This window comes from Scleropages formosus, chromosome 9 (assembly GCF_900964775.1).
Source record: "Scleropages formosus chromosome 9, fSclFor1.1, whole genome shotgun sequence".
Lineage (NCBI taxonomy): Eukaryota > Metazoa > Chordata > Actinopteri > Osteoglossiformes > Osteoglossidae > Scleropages > Scleropages formosus.
This window is the reverse complement of record NC_041814.1, coordinates 14,209,331-14,226,144: the sequence shown is the minus strand read 5'-3', so window position 1 is coordinate 14,226,144 and position 16,814 is coordinate 14,209,331. Positions and strand designations below refer to the sequence as shown.

Sequence of the window (16,814 nt, the reverse complement as noted above, 5' to 3'; positions counted from 1 at the left end):
CTTTCACAATAAAATGTAATGGTACTCATCTTTAAGGTCTGTGATACTATTTATTTAGTTACTTCAAAGTTCAACTCATTTTGACTTAAGTTAATGTGTCTAGTATTATACATTGTTTCACTGATTTTTATACAGTCCTATGTTTTATGCCTCTATTTAAAGTAAAAAATTAATCACATCCAGCATATAGCTGTTAAAAATTAAAGAATAATAAGGAGAAACAATGAAGGCAACAGCTGTTTGCGATCAACATATTGTACCTGTTTTATTCCACTGATGTCTTTATTATTACAGTGTGAAAGATATTAACATTTATAATAATGCTTTACATCGAGGAGGGAATGAGTGACACACAGCAAAATGAATATATTTTACTGATAAATAAAAACATGGGTAGGATACTTTCCAATATATATATCCACAATTATTAATTTAACTTGTACTTTTCCTCCCAGCAACTCTTACAATTATTTACTCATTTATACATCGGGGTAATTTTACCAAAACACTTACTAATGACAAGTACTTCAAGTGTTGTACAGGCCAGGAAGTGGGATTCGAACCTCAAACCTGTGGGTCTAACTTAGGCAGCAGCTCTAACCTTGAGCCGTTCCTCGTACTAGTCGTACTTTATTATTCTTTTTTACGAAGAAGTTTGACAACAAATAGCGCAACGGCAGAAATCGAAGGAAAAACAGCAACACGCCGTTTTCGTTCTGTCCTCAGAACTAGTAGTAGAAGGCGAACAGAATCTCACAGCAAAACGACGATCCGCTCAATTCACCTCCTCCTGCCTTGTGAATCTGTTGGTTTAACGGCTGCATTAAATTCATTTAGAGAGAAAACGCACGTACCTCTGCTACCTGGAGATGAATTCTATCCGAATCGATACGGAAAAGATCTCCCACAAAAGGCAGGGACCATGGTCCAGGAGGAAAGTTTTTCGGCATGATCTTGTTTTTAATAATTAGGTCCGCAAATATCAAAAACACAAAGAAAAAGATTAAAACACTGCTGAGGTCTAACCATCCTGAGAAGGAGAGGACGGACATGGTTGCTGTTATTGCTGCGTATTACAGGTGAAACCAGTTCTGCTCCCTCTCTGCCTCCAGAACCGTACTGTAATTGAACTTTGAGAAATGTTCCGCAAGACTGGAGCTCGAGGACACCTTTGATGGACACTTGAGTGACCAATCAGAGTCTGAGTCCCGCCCACTGGCAGGTCAACTCCACGGCGAGAAAAACAGTGGTTTATGTCAGTTGCGCTTGTTTACGTTCATTCTCGGGTTTGTTTATTAACCTACTTGTAATTACTTTCCGGTTTAATTAGGTGAATATTTTTTACGGGAGCAATCTAGGGTGATTACTTTGATTGCGGATACTAGGGCAGCGGTTTTGAACCGCGGTCTCTTTCGGCTTGGACTTTAGCCGATGCCGATGGTTATAATCATTATGATACTGACTTCGTTCTTGATCTGCTCATATCACAGAAACTGAAATATAGAACGCCCTTTTTCCATAAAACCAGAGCATTGCCTCCCTGTACAAGCTTGTGTTTTTCCTTTCTCTGTTTATGAGGGTTTTTTTGCCCCGTACAGGTTCTTTTCTCTACCATTGGTTGTATTCCCTGTCGATCATCGTCAGTCCTGCTGCCACTTCCTCCATCTGCACCAATCACCTCCAGGTCCCTCCAGCTCCTATTTGCCCATTTGTCCTCAGATTCGTGTCTCAGAGCGTGACTTTGCCTTGTTTTCAGTGGCAGCGTTGCTTATGGCTTCTGTTCAGTTGTTGTACCCTGGTTGATTGTGATGATTAGTTTATCTTGGTGGTGTTGCCTTGGGGGAAAAAGAACTTGTGAGAATGTCACGTGCCTTGCATGTCCAACACACAGGTTGTGCTACTGTCTGGTTGGGAAGAGTTAGGTGCCACCCCTTGTACTTTTGGCTGTTGTTGGATACAATACCTTAGTTAGGGTGTCACAGATGCTCAAGAGCCCTTTGTTTTTCTTTCCATAGCTTGGGTAATATTACTAGATAAATAGTTTTTCTAGGTTCTTTGCTTTCTAAGTGTTGTAGTTCCTTTTCCCTCTGGAAAGTGTCTTTGTAAATATTGTACAAACAAAGTCACTTGAACATCTGCCTCAGTTTCCACTGTAAAGGAAACTACACTGAGCACTTGGTTCTTATATGTGTCATTTTGCTGGGCCCTTGTTACTACTGGTTACCATTCAGTTGATGTTCCACTTCCTGCCCCTAGACACCTGGGGTTGTAACATGGAGGATGATGGTGACTCTCAAAATTATCCACATTTTTTCTGTGAGATCACTGTGGAGGAAAGAACTGTATAGTTTTCATAAATGTTACATAAACCATATCTGAGTATTTTTATCTTGTATTCTTCTACAGACTAAAACATCATGGGTTGTATATTTCCCAACAACAAACATTTGCAAGAAGAATCTATCTGGGTAAACATACATTTTATATGTAGTCATTAATTTGAATTTTAAAGCTATACATGTGAATTAAGAATTAGCAGGAATTGCTGTCAGTAAGGGCATATGCTGTTCATTTTATCTCCGATAATGTTTTGAATTGTACAGTAAAACAATTCCATATAAATATTATAGTAGTCTGTTTTCACATTTTACAAACCCAATTTCCAAAAAAGTTGGGACACTTTCTAAAAATGCAACAAAAACTAATCTGTTCATTCACTTGAACCTTTATTTAACAGACAAAAGGACAAAGAAAATATTTTCAGTGTTTTCACTGATGAACTTAATTCTGTTTGTTAAATATAAACAAATGTAGAAATTGATGCCTGCAACACACTCAAAAGTTGGGACAGAGGCATGTTTACCACTGGGATACATCACCTTTTCTTTTAATTACGCTTTGTAATCGTTTGGGAACTGAAGAAATCAATTGTTGCAGTTTTTAAGGTGGAATTTCTGCCCATTCTTGCTGTATGCAAGACTTGAGCTGCTCAACAGTCAGTGGTGCGCCATACATTTTCAATAGGAGACAGATCTGGACTGCAGGCAGGCCAGTCAAGCACACGCACTCTATGCCTCCAAAGCCACGCTGTTGTAACTCATGCAGAATGAGGCCTAGCATTGTCCTGCTGAAATAGACATGGAGTTCCTAGGAAAAGACGTCATCTTGACCGCAGCATACGTCTCTCCAAAACTCCAATATAAGCCTCCAAATCAATGTTATCTTCACATATAGGCAGATCACCCATGCCATCACAGAGGCTGGTTTTTGCACTTTTCGTTGGTAACAGTCTGGATGGTCTTTTTCCATCTTTGGCACGTAGAATCTGATATCTGTTCTTCCCAAAAACAAGCTGAAACGGAGACTCGTCTGACCACAGAACACGTTTCCGCTGTCTTTCGGTCCATCTCGGATGACTTCGGGCCCAGAGAACCCGGCGGCGTTTGTGCGCAAAATTACTAAATGGCTTCCTCTTTGCATAATACAATTTCAAGTTGCATTTCTTGATGCAGCAGCGGACTGTGTTGAGTGACGATGATTTTTCAAAGTACTCCCAAGCCCATGTGGCTATGTCCATCACGGTAACATGACGGTTTCTCTAACAATACCGCCTGACTGCTCAATGGTCACACGCATTCAGCAGCGGTTTCCCTTGACCCATACGCACCGAGATTTTCCCCGACTCCCTGAATCTTTTCACGATATTATCAACTGTAGATGGTGAAAGACCTAAATTCTTTACAGTCTTGCGCTGAGAAACACCATCTTTGAACTGACTGACAATTCTCTCACAAAGTGGTGAACCATAACCCATCCTTGCTTGCAAAGACTAAGCCTTTGGTGGATGCTCCTTTTATACTCAATCTTGATAACCTCACCTGTTACTGGTTAAACTGCTAATTGCGGAACCTTCCAGAACAGTGTTACCTGTAACCTTTTCAGACTTGTTTTGCCTCTGTCCCAGCTTTTTTGAGTGTTGCAGGTGTCACATTCTTTTGTTTTTTTATATTTAGAAAATACAATTAGCTTTGTAAGTGAAAACACTGAAAATGTCTTCTCTATACTTTTATCAGTTACATAAAAGTTCAAGTGATTGAACAGTTTTGAGTTTTTGTTGCATTTTTAGAAAGTGTCCCAACTTTTATGGAATTGGGGTTTGCATAACCGAAGCTCCATTTACAAGAGTTCTGAGTTAGTAGCAAATGTAATTTGTGCCTAAAAATTTGCATAAGTTATCAACTCACACTGATGAGATATGTTGTTATCATACATCTCCAAGAAAAATTAGAAGATTTGTTAAAATGTGTTCAGTTTTGGTCCTTGTGATACTAGCAACTTAATTCTCACACCCTCGCCCCCAATGGAAAAACCAAACGCCCAAAACACCTGTTACTGAAGTAGGTAACATGACATTGTAACTTAAGTTACAACTCCACCTTATCCACTTCCATGGGATACATATGCCTACACCATTCTATTCCTTTTTTATCGTACACTTTCAGAAAATTAGTTCAGTGTGGCATCGGGACATTGTCAAATTTCCAGCAAAAAACTTCCCTTATGACATTGTTGTGTTCAGCGGGGTACAGCACACAACTTGTATGGCTTAGGGCTGTGGGTGATTCCCACTTTGGACTCCAGGGTGGGCTCCACACCAGGGGGTGGAGAGAATGTGAACCGCTGGAGAAGGGAGGTGAAGAACAGGAACAACTCCATCCGTGCCAGCTGCTCCCCAAGACACACCCTCTTGCCTGAGGAAACAAAGACAACATAATAATTGAGAACTATACTTCTATTTCCATGCCAAGTAATTTTACCTGTTTACTGAGCAAGTATATTTAACAATATTATAAAAACTGAGTTTCAAAATTTTCACAAGGACATAGATTCTTCTGAATGTACTTTCCATTTGTGAAGCCAAGTCATCATCACTGATGTTGTTTTCAAGCATAGCAGGCCATCTGAGAATTGAGTTGTATACAGTCATGCACTGCTTAACGACGTTTCGCTTAACAGCTGACCGCATATACGACGGTGGTCCCATAAGATTATAATGGAACTGAAAAATTGATGACTAGCGACGCCATAGTGCAACGTGTTACTCATGTGCTCGTGGTGCTGCTGGTGCAAACAAACCTGCTGCACTGTCAGTCATATAAAAGTATAGCACATACGATTACGTACAGTGATAATGATAATAAACATCTATGGTACTGATTTATGTATTTACTATACTGTACTTTTTTCATTATTTAAGTGTACTCTTTCTACTTAAAAAAGTTTCCTGTAAAACACTATGCTGTGTTACACCGGCAGCAGCGCCATAAATCTTGTGTTTACTGCCTCTTTTGACTGCATCGAGGCTATACCATCTAGGCTTGTATAAGTACACTCTATGATCGAGGCTATACTACCTAGGCTTGTGTAAGTACACTCTATGATGATCGCACAATGACGAAATCTCCCAACAAGGCATTTCTCAGAACATATCCCCGTCGATAAGCGACGCATATCTGTTTTTCAGACTTTCTCACAGTAAAATATAGAACAGGAAAAACAGATTTCATCAGTATGGCATTGTACATGTAATATGCTACCAGCTGAGAAAGGCAAGAAGGCATCTCGTCTTCTGAAGTTCCCCTCTGCATCCAGGAAATGGCCAGGATTAAATGTGAAAGGAGTCTCCCACTCAGTCTCATCAAAAAGCACAGAGTGTAATGTTGCCACCACCATAGTACCCTAGAAAAAATAAAAAGTCTCTGAAGCTTCAATTATGACATCATCTAGAGAGCAAGAAACCTCGCAGACTTACTACTACTGAATATGTTAAATCTTCTACATTTATCCATTTAGCTAAGGCCATTCTCCAGAGCAACTTACAGTGTTAAGCTAATTACAATTATCACCCCTTTCTGCAGCTGGGTAATTTTACAGAAGCAATTTAGGGTAAGACCTTGCTCAAAGGTACTACAACTAAAGATGGGATTTGAATCTGCAACCATTCATTAAGTGTTTCACTGATGTATGGATGAGTGACCCATTCTAAGTAGTGTATCTAACAGTGTAAATCACCTTGGTGAATAAGGTGTGTGGGGCAAGTAACACTACATAGAATCCATTATAAGTCGCTTTGGAGAAAAGGGTCTGGTAAGTGAATAAATGTAAATATAAATGTAAATGTAAGTGAAAAGCAGCAGTGGTAACCACTGCTTTAGCAGCTGCCCCAAACCCATTGAAATTAAAGTGTCCATTTAGATTTAAAATAAAAAAAAATGAACACTGCTCTAACATTGTTTATGATGTGCAGGATATAACGTCTGAAAAATATCTTGAGAGGTAAGAAACAAAAAAAAAAAAAAAACCTTACCTTTGGAATTGTGTATCCTCTCAGTGTGGTGTCTTTTGTCGTCGAACGCACCCCATTCAGTGGTACGATGTTACCCATCCTCTGTATCTCATGAATAACAGCATCAGTGTAGGGCATATTGGCTCTGTCTGCCATGGTTGCCAGACGTGAGGGTCCAAGTACTTGGTCTATTTCTGCTTGTACCTTCTCTAAATGTGTAGCAGAGTAAGTAGAATTTTAATAAGGAAACTGAATAGGTACAGTACCTGTATCTTGAGAGTACAAACTTTACAGCTGGGACATCTTGATCATTTGTTTGTACTACAGCATAACATTAATGAGTTTTAAAACCCATTCTTTGACACCACCTGTAATGTCTTTGGTAAACTAAACTTAAAATTTATCAGCCTTGACCCAGTTTTAACGCGAATGAACAAAACCATTCAAATAATATGAAAAGTTATGGTCGTAAATTCTCTAGTTTCTATTACACACACACACACACACACACACACACACACACACACACACACTGTCTGAACCGCATGCACCACATGGGGTCACGGGGAGCCGGAGGCTAACCCAGCAACACAGGGCATAAGGCTGGAGGGGGAGGGGACGCACCCAGGACAGGACGCCAGTCCGTCGCAAGGCACCCTAAGCGGGACTTGAACCTCAGACCCACCAGAGAGCAAGACCTGGTCCAACCCACTGCACTACCGTGCCCCCCCTGCTAATTTCTATTAGTCACTGATTAAATATAATATGAAAAAGTTAAAACATGGATATTTCTAGTCTTGTAGACCATGCTAAACAGAACTTTATAACTCTGCCAAGCTTTCAGTAGACTTATCTGCAACATGAAAACCAACCTTGTATTTCTGGATATTTAATCATATACAGCAAAGCCCAGTTCAGTGTAGTTGATGTTGTTTCTGTCCCAGCAGTAAACAGGTCCAGAGTGCAGAAACACAAGTTGTCCTCATTGAAACCTGCTTCAGCATCATCTTTCCACTTCAGGGACAAAAAAGACTAAATTATTATACCAGCAAAAGAAATGAGGAACTGCATTTCACTTTGTGCAAAAGAATTCTACAGTTCAACTAGTTACTTCTCTAATATTACCTTTTCCGTCTCAGAAAGGAAGCTGTCAATGTAGTCCCTCGGAGTTGAAGGGTCCCAGTCCTCCTTGTGCTCCTTAATTTTTAACTTTACAAAGTCAATCAGAATTGCCCAGTGGGAAAATATTTTTTTGTGTGGACCAGGTAATCTGCGCATCAGCCACGGGAACGTATTGTACAACTGAAGAACAAAAACAATAAACTCCTCAGAAATTTTTTATTTCTATAAATTACTTATAAATGAAACAGGATTAAGTGTCAACACAAGTAAAATCCTTACAATCAATGAAGAATTACACACAAGTAAAATGAGGTGCTTTACCTGAGCCCAGATGCTTCCCTCCAAATAAAATACTTCATTGATTAATTTCACCAGTGTTTGGAAGTAGCTGTCGCTGTAGTCAAACCGATCGCCAAACACCAGACAACTGATGATGTTGGCAACAGCATTGTTAACAATGAAAATAGGTTCAAATGGCTGGCCTACGGGATTTTAATTGAAAAAACAACGTGAGCTGGAAGCCTTACTCAGTTTTTACATTAAAGTAAAGGCTCATAATTAAGATATGAAACTATGGATATGTGCAAACACTCTGGAAGAAACTGATGTTTAAGGGTCAAAATAGAAGAAATCAGACACTATCAGAAACATCAAGGTAGAACAGTCTCATTGAGTCATACCTTGACTCTTGTCTATGACATCATTTAGGAACCTACACTCCACTTGGATCTGTGACTCAAGACTTTTCTTCCCCAGGCCAAAGTTTCTCAGAGAAGAGAGAGCAAACCTTCTTTGTTGCTTCCATTGATATCCGTTGGAGGCAGCCAAACCTTTCAAAAACAACGTATAAAAGTATTTCTTACATGATCATTTGTAATGTTATTACCATTTGGTATACATTTCTTCTATTTTACTAATCCATTCTACATTCTGGGTTCAACAACAGATACATGTACTTTTACTTATCCAAAAAGTACCAGGAAATCCTTGTGGCATTAGACACTTTTTAAAGTGTACATATAAGAAAAAGTCTTCTTAGCCACTGTGAATTAACTGAAACTGCTCACTTACATTACTTGAAAATGCAAAAACAAAAACCTAATTGTGAATTTCCAAACTGTTGTTTTTTGGCTTTTCCACATGAATTTAAAAAACTTCAAATTCATGTGGACAAGCCAGAGTTAACTATTTTTAATCCTAACTTCATGATACAGTTCTATTATGCAGTAAGGATATGGTCTTTCATATGAGTCAATGCCAGGACAAACACAAATTACCCTTGTTCAACATAATGTCTTCAAACAGTGGTACTGCTGGACGACCAGCAAAGTTTTCACCATGTTCAACCAGAGCCTCTTTCAGAAGCTGTAGACCATTCAGGACAACTATCCTTTGCCCAACTCGAACACTGAAAATCTTTCCATATTGCTTGGCAAACTAGAAAAAGCAAAATGAAAAGTCCGTTATTAGCACAGATAATTGCTAACAAACTATGCTAATTATTTGGTGCAGTCTAGTCCCTTAACTGTTGCCAATGAAGAGGGCAGTAAGTTACTTCAGATTCAGAGTAAACATCTTGCACACCTGTTTCTCCCATAACAAGTTTCATTTGTTTTGCGATATCACTCCAATACACAAATTCTTGTGGAGTCAAATTACTATTATTTATAATCAGACAAGTTTTTAAATGCATAACAATTATAATACCAACATATTCTATAACATCTGAAACAAATAAATATTAGTTTCTCTTCAAATATTGATTTTCCTCAGTTAAACTATTAACAATAACCATTGTATAATGGAGGACTGGAGAGACCCAGAGTCCATCCAGGAAGCATAACGAATGTGGATATGGTACACAGGGTTGGCGATTTTTTTTCTTTTTTTTTAAAGAAAAATTGGGGAAGAAAAGATATTTTCTTTCCCATTTAAATCTGATTTTTTACTTACTTTTTTATCTTGAACATTCTGCACAACTCAGTGTTTAACAGCAATGTTACCAAACAGCAGTGTTACCAAATGTGAACAGCAATGTTACCAAAATACTTGCTTTCTCCTTGAAAATGTTTGAAATTGTTGACAAGTAATATTTAGTTTATAATTATTTTCACATATACTATGACAAGTGCATCATCACCAGAACTGTGGAAAGTATTTGAAAAGAAGCTTCAAAAGAGTCCCCAGCAAGTCAGGATGTTGTTCCAAGTGAGGTATGACCAGGCCACTTGTGAGGGTATGGATGACGGAGGGAGGATGAAAGACTCCAACCCTCGCCTCACTTGCTGGTATTTGGCCCTGCAGCTCTACCGCTTCCGGGTTGTCCACCAGTTGGGTCGGGACCAGGTCGGGACTTCCTCTCGCAGTGGGGAGGGACGGGGGGGTGCGGTGCAGTGGAGGACCGAAGTAGTTGGACCAAATACATTATTTTTCTTGTCTTAAAAAGTTGAACTTCACTAACTACAAAACTTAACCCAAATCAAATACAACAATAAACACTGGGTTACAAAAGAAAATGATGCATAAAAGCCATGGGCTTAAACCCCTTGCACCAACAGCAATACACAGTTCTTCTTTCCTCACTGTGTGCCTCTCCAACTAGTAACCTAATACAACCTTTCATAGCAGTAACTCCGCCCTTCTGGCTACACCATAACAGCCTCAACAGCTAATTCCAAAAGACATATTCCCCAAAAATGACAACACCCAACAACATAAATACAAAAACATACAAAATGTTTGTCTCTTATAAATATCCCTATTTTACACTATATAAAAACATTCATCCCATTACATAGTAAAACACTCTCGTCAAGTTGGTTGTGCCCAAGGACTCCCACCTAGAAATACACCAAGTGGTTCACTCCTGGTTTTGCAATACAAGCTAACCCACACACACCCAGTCTGAACCACTTGTCCCATACAGGGTCGTAGGGAGCGGGAGCCTAACCCAACAACTCAGGGCGTAAGGCTGGAGGGGGAGGGGACACACCCAGGACGGGACGCCAGTCTGTCGCAAGGCACCCCAAGCGGAACTTGAACCCCAGACCCACCGGAGAGCAGGACCCAGTCCAACTCACTGTGCCCCCCGCAGCAGCAGCAGCAGTAATTAGTATTTTACGGATGGTATTTTTGGCAGCATCTTGCTGAATCTTTGCTACCATCATGCCCATCACAGATCACTGTATGACACTACTACCCCAGTACATTTCCTAGCCACCCTTCTTCATCCCAGCTTACAAGTGGAAAAAGTTGAGCAAAGAAGAAAAAAATGCAGCCATGTATGTAGTTTACACATCACAAGTGGAAATTCTTGATTTCTCTAATAATTGAATTTCAGGCAAACTCAAAACTTTTTCAGAGCTTCAGATTTGAATAATGGTTTGTTGAAAGGATAACTCCATGTGAATGGTGGCTCTTCAACAGTGATGTCATTGATGTAAAATCCATGGCTCCTGTCAACCATCTCTCACTGCATCCTCTGCAGGTATAAAACCTGTCTGTAGTACATACAGACTTGTCCAGCCAATTTAGGAACAGGCTTGGCAAAGAAAATGCAGCAATATTTGTTTCTCTTCAAGGCCCTAAACAAGAATACTGAACTGGGTGAGTAATAAGTAACCAATACTTCTTGTAAAACTGTTGGTGTCTTTGAATGAAAGGCTATAATATCATCATTTTCAAAAGTTGTGGTGGAATTTATTTTTGATATCTTTTTCAATGTGTTATTATGTGCTGCTTAAAGCTGGCTAGTGTGTTAAAAACTGCTTTAATTATCCCAGAATCATTCTTATTCATTTATCTTTCATCTTATTCACTTAAGTGCTGATAGCTCCCTGTTTTCAAGGGCTTCTAGATAAGTTACTAAATAAACCTTCTAAGATATGATGAAAAATAAATATATCAGAAAAAAATGTGAAAGTGATTTAAATCAGTCTTTTCTGTTAATCACTTAATTTAAACCAATGGAGTATACTCAGCTTCAGTTCACCAACCCAACTGGGACCATTTGTTTATAAATAAATCCAACCACAATGGGACAGCAAGCAGCGTTAGAAGTACTGGCAAAGGTTGCAGGTTCAATTCTCACCTCTGCCTGCAGTACCCTTGAGCAAGGTACTTACCCTAAATTGCTCCAGTAAAATTACCCAGCTGTATAAATGGGTAAATAATTGTAAGTAGCTCAACACTGTAAGTTGCTTTGGAGAAAAGCATCTCCTAAATTAAATGCAAATGTCACAATCACACACACACACATTTTCAGAACCGCTTGTCCCTTACGGGGTCACGGGGAACCGGAGCCAACCCGGCAACACAGGGCGTAAGGCCAGAGGGGGAAGGGGACACACCCAGGACGGGACGCCAGTCCGCCGCAAGGCACCCCAAGCGGGACTCGAACCCCAGACCCACCGGACAGCAGGACTGCAGTCCAACCCACTGCGCCACCGCGCCCCCGCGCCCCCATGTCACAATCAATAAATGCTAAATTTAATCCTTTTTTTTGGTGACGCTGTGGGTAGCACCGTTACCTCACAACACTTGGGCTGTTTAGACATAGGTTCAGCTGTGTCTCATTGTGTATGAAGTTTGTATGTCCTCCTCCCCACTGACCCTCAACACTGGCACTCCACAGGGAAGTGTCTTGAGCCCAGTGCTGTATTCCTTGTTCACACATGACTGTGTGGCCAGGCACAGCTCCAGCACCATCATAAAGTTTGCTAACGATATCGCCACTGTGGGTCTGATCACCAACAACGATGAGACGGCCTACAGAGAGGAGGTGAGGCTCCTGGCAGAGTGGTGCCAAGACGACAATCTGTCTCTAAATGTCAGTAAAACTAAGGAGTTGGTGATTGACTTCAGGAAACAGGATACGGTTCATGCATCCATTTACATAGGACGGGACATTGTAGAGAGGGTCAGCAGCTTCGGATTCCTAGGGGTCACCCTCGCTGCCAAACCCACATGGTCTGAGCACACAGCATCGACCATCAAAAAGGCCCATCAGCATCTCCACTTCCTCAGGCGTCTGAAGAAAGCCAGGATGCCCACTACAGTCCTCACCACTTTCTACAGGTGTGCTGTGGAGTCCGTCCTCACAGAGTGTTTTACATCCTGGGGTGGCAGCTGCTCCATACAGGACAAGAAAGCCCTACAGAGGATAGTCAAAACAGCTCAACAGTCCGGGACACTTGCACCACACGCTGCCTCAGAAAGACGATGCGCATCACGAAAGATCATAGTCACCCCGCACGGGCACTTTTCTGTTCTCTGCCGCGTGCAAAGCCGCTCAGGTCTATTTGAACCCGCACTGCTAGGTACGGGAACAGCTTTTACCACAGTGCTGTAAGAGGACACAACAATCATCAATGTGGCACCTTTAGTAACTACAGTTGGACTGCTCCTTCTAAGCACATTGGTAGATTACACTGTCACGTTAAGCATCTGCATTCTCACTCTCACATTCTGAGTTCTCTGGCTGTCAACTGGTATTATTGTTACCGTTATTTATTGTCATTGCTATCAGCATTACTCACTCTCATTGTCATTGTTTTGTTTGTGCAGTATTTCTGTTGTCTTTGTCCATAGTCTGTGGAGAAGCATTCAAGAAGAATTTCATGATACTTGTACATGGTACTTGTACCTATGACAATAAACTTGAAACATTTTTAGTTGGCTTTCTTGCCACGGTGACTTCAAATCCACCATAGCTAGTGAATGAATGTGTGCATGTAGCCCCATCTGGTGTTCCATCATGGTAGAATAACCTGTATGGCCATGCACCCTGGTTTTCTGGGATGGGCTCCAGGGAAGCCATTAAATGACTGACTATCTCATTTTCATCAATCACTTGTGTTTAACTGAGTTACTGTGTTCCAGAGGCTATCCTATAAACACAGAGCATGAGGCAGAGTACACCTGCCAGGCGGACCAGATGATAGTGAGCCACAAAACTTTTGCAAGTATTATTTAATTTGGTTAACATCTTTTTCCAGGGTTACTTGTCTTTTAACTGGATCTGTGAGGATCTCCCCACTTTGTTTGCTTTATTATTTGTACACTTAATAAAAGCACAGCAACAGATGTCGCTCAAATTATTTACTGCTTGATGATGGACCTGCCATCAAGTCAAAGCTGAATCATAGTGATCACTCATGTGGTTTCCCTGCCTCATCTAACATGAAGTATGCTGTGGGTGGCAAAAATCATCTGACCCCACAGGGTCAGGATGCAGACGCACTTGAAAACACCTGCACCCATCCCAACTGCCCAGCTTATCCCTCTGGTCCTCATGTCCTGGAAACACATTGACAAGTTTCCCAGGAAGGCTCCCATGATTTCTGTTGACATTAAGGGGTTTAAGACATGCACGGTTGTGGCTCTCCTCTTAGTCCTCTACAACGCTTCTACAAAGCAGCAGAGCACACATGCCTGCAGACCCCTCCAGTAACACTCTTCGGTCAGCAGAGTGACGTCAAAGAAGGATGACGGCCTGTTCCGTTGGACACAGATGATGTTCTCAAGTGGTAGTCCAAGGGGTGCAGTGATGATCTCTCGAGTAAAGGGGACCTGTTCAGGATATCCACCCATATCCTCCCAGCTAATTCACCAAAAGCACATGGGGAATGCAGACCCTGAGGAACACCAAGCTACTATGCTTGCTATGGTGGCCATCCTCTTGCCTTCCCGGGGAGCTTTCAATGTCTTCAAAAGGGACCCTAAGCTGATCGAGCCGGAATAAAGCGCTACAAATAAAGTCTCTGCATCGCCCTGCAAGTACAGGAGACAAGCCAACCAAATCCGGCACCTTGGGCTTAGCAGGCAATCAAAACAAAATTAAAATCTGCAAGTTCAGTCCACATCCTCTCCAGTCCAGGTAAAGATACAGTAAAACCGCAAGACAAAATGCAAAATAGAAAATTACAAAAGTCTAGTGCAAAGTTAAGTCCAGAGAAAGAAACAAATACAAAAAACAAATAGAAGCAAACCAAATAAATCAGAAGATGACACAGCAACCAGTGTAAAACGCAGCACCTATGAAGAGCAATGTAGGTTTAAACAGGGGCTTCAGTATCATTTGAACAAAACAAATCAATGTTCACACCAGGTCAGTTGCCACAAATTATGGGAAAAAGAAAAGCAACCTAATATATAACTCATCTGGTTAAAAACACTGAAGGACAGATTTATTTAGATTAGGAATAAAATTTCATTGGATTTCAGAGCGTCTCACATTGCAGTAGAGGAAAGAATTCAGTCTTATACTTGCAGGAAATATTAAAACTTAGATCTCAGTGTGATCAGTGATCGATCGATCGATCGATCGGTGTCAGTGACATGCAGCATCTCACAGCTCCTTCTTCTTAAACTTCCACACCGTTCCCTTTATGACATTCAATAACTGACGGGTTTCTGACGTACAATGATTGTACGCTACGAGCGGGGCATGACTCTCAGTTCTGTGTGAATATGAAATCTGTTGGTGTTAACGCATGAATACATAGATAGAGAGAAAACGCACGTACCTCTGCCATCTGGAGATGAATTCTATTTGAATCGATACGGAAAAGATCTCCCACAAAAGGCAGGGACCACGGTGGTCCAGGAGGAAAGTTTTTCGGAGCCTTGTTTTTAATTAGGTCCACAGTATCAAAAACACAAAGAGAAAGATTAAAACACTGCTGAGGTCTAACCATCCTGAGAAGAAGAGGACGGACATGGTTGCTGTTATTGCTGCGTTTACAGGTGAATCCAGTTCTGCTCCCTCTCTGCCTCCAGAACCGTACTGTAATTGAACTTTGAGAAATGTTCCGCAAGACTGGAGCTCGAGGACACCTTTGATGGACACTTGAGTGACCAATCAGAGTCTGAGTCCCGCCCACTGGCAGCTCAACTCCACAGCGAATAAGACGGTGGTTCATGTCAGTCGCGCTTGTTTACGCTCATTAGGCACAATAACGACAGGAAATGACTGGACGAGACAACATCTTCATTTTTACATTTAAATTCACTTCTTATAAAACAGTGACTTTCCAGCATGCAGACCACAAATGCATGTTAATGTGTTATCATTAATAATCAAATTAGAAAATGAATCCTATTATTGTAATTGTAAATGTGTTATTACATCTGATCTGTGGTGTGTCTTTAGGGCAAAACACTGTGGGGCTGTTGCCTCACAGTGCCTTAGCTACTGAGGTACAGATTCAAATCCTGTTGACATTCTCTACCTGTAGCCTGTTCAGAGAATTGCTTTGATATATTGTTTTAAAAGAATTCAATTCCTGGCTTTCATAAGCAGTGTTACATCATGTTGATGTAATGGATAACTCATGTAATAAAGATCTCAGTACACCCAGGGGTAAACGTTGTGCATTCTGAAAGTCAGGTTTACCTTGAAGCAGTCATCCTTAACAAAACTGGACAATTCACTCATCTTGCCTACCTCCTTGGCTAAGAGTCCTGGAGTAACGATTGACGCGATTCTGTCTTTCTCTCAGTACATCGAAGCCACAACCCGGTAATAATATTCGTAGGATCCGTCCCTACCTCACAATTGACTCTGCCCAGGCCATGGTGACTTCCCGTCTGGACTACTGCAACTCTCTCCTGTGTGGCCTTCCTGCTACTGCCATCAAACTTCTGCAGCTTCTACAAAATGCTGCTGCACAAGTTGTGTTTGTGTTCCCACATATCTCCTCTTCTCATTTCTCTGCACTGGCTTCCTATAGCTACCAGAGTCAAATTCAAGACTCTGGTTATTGTCTACAGATACATCAACAGAACTGCTCCCAGCTATTTACAGGTCTTGATCAATCACTCCACCCCAACTAGATCCTTTCGCTCGTCTACTTCTGCTCTCTTGGTGGTCCCGCACACGAAAGGTAAAGCACGGAGGTTCTCGGTTCTGGCTCCATTGTGGCGGAACGACCTTCCCCTCTCGCTCAGAACTGCAGAAACTCTGTCTACATTCAAGAAGGGTCTGAAAACTCACCTTTTCTGGACACATTTCGCCCAAGATCTCTCCAGCTCATGTACGGTGTAAATGTTCATGCACCGTAACTTTATGAGCATCACCAGATAAAGCCTTTATTTAACCACTACTCTGGCATTGTTTTTGTTTGCTTGTGTATCTTATAATATTATAAAAAAAAAAAAATTCGTAGGAATGTATCAGGATTTGTCTATCCTGTGTTTTACACACCCCTCAGCTTCCAAAGTGTTTTCCGTCCCCTGGCCGATAGATGAGGGTGTGACAGTAACCCCCTCCCCGCCATACAAGTTGCATCCGATGCCCTACGCTGAGAAGGGGGATGCGGCGCTGGGTGGTCCCTGTGGAAAGCAG

The 16,814-nt window shown here is 41.2% G+C and overlaps 1 protein-coding gene and 1 pseudogene across 2 annotated transcripts in view; both read right to left on the bottom strand.

Annotated features, from left to right (window-relative positions):
- Positions 1 to 1,149, bottom strand: part of LOC114911249 (cytochrome P450 2J2-like) — a 36,274-nt gene extending 35,125 nt beyond the window's left edge. Inside the window, exon 1 of one of the 2 annotated variants that reach the window (XM_029254649.1) lies at positions 855 to 1,149. In XM_029254649.1, the coding sequence (XP_029110482.1) occupies positions 855 to 1,052 (198 nt within the window). In that variant the 5' untranslated portion in view covers positions 1,053 to 1,149. The remainder of the gene's footprint in view (positions 1 to 854) is intronic. The other variant, XM_029254648.1, reaches the window with a different exon arrangement.
- Positions 1,150 to 2,999: 1,850 nt separating this feature from the next.
- On the bottom strand, positions 3,000 to 15,286 carry LOC108927873 (cytochrome P450 2J2-like; annotated as a pseudogene).
- Between the last annotated feature and the right edge of the window lie 1,528 nt (positions 15,287 to 16,814).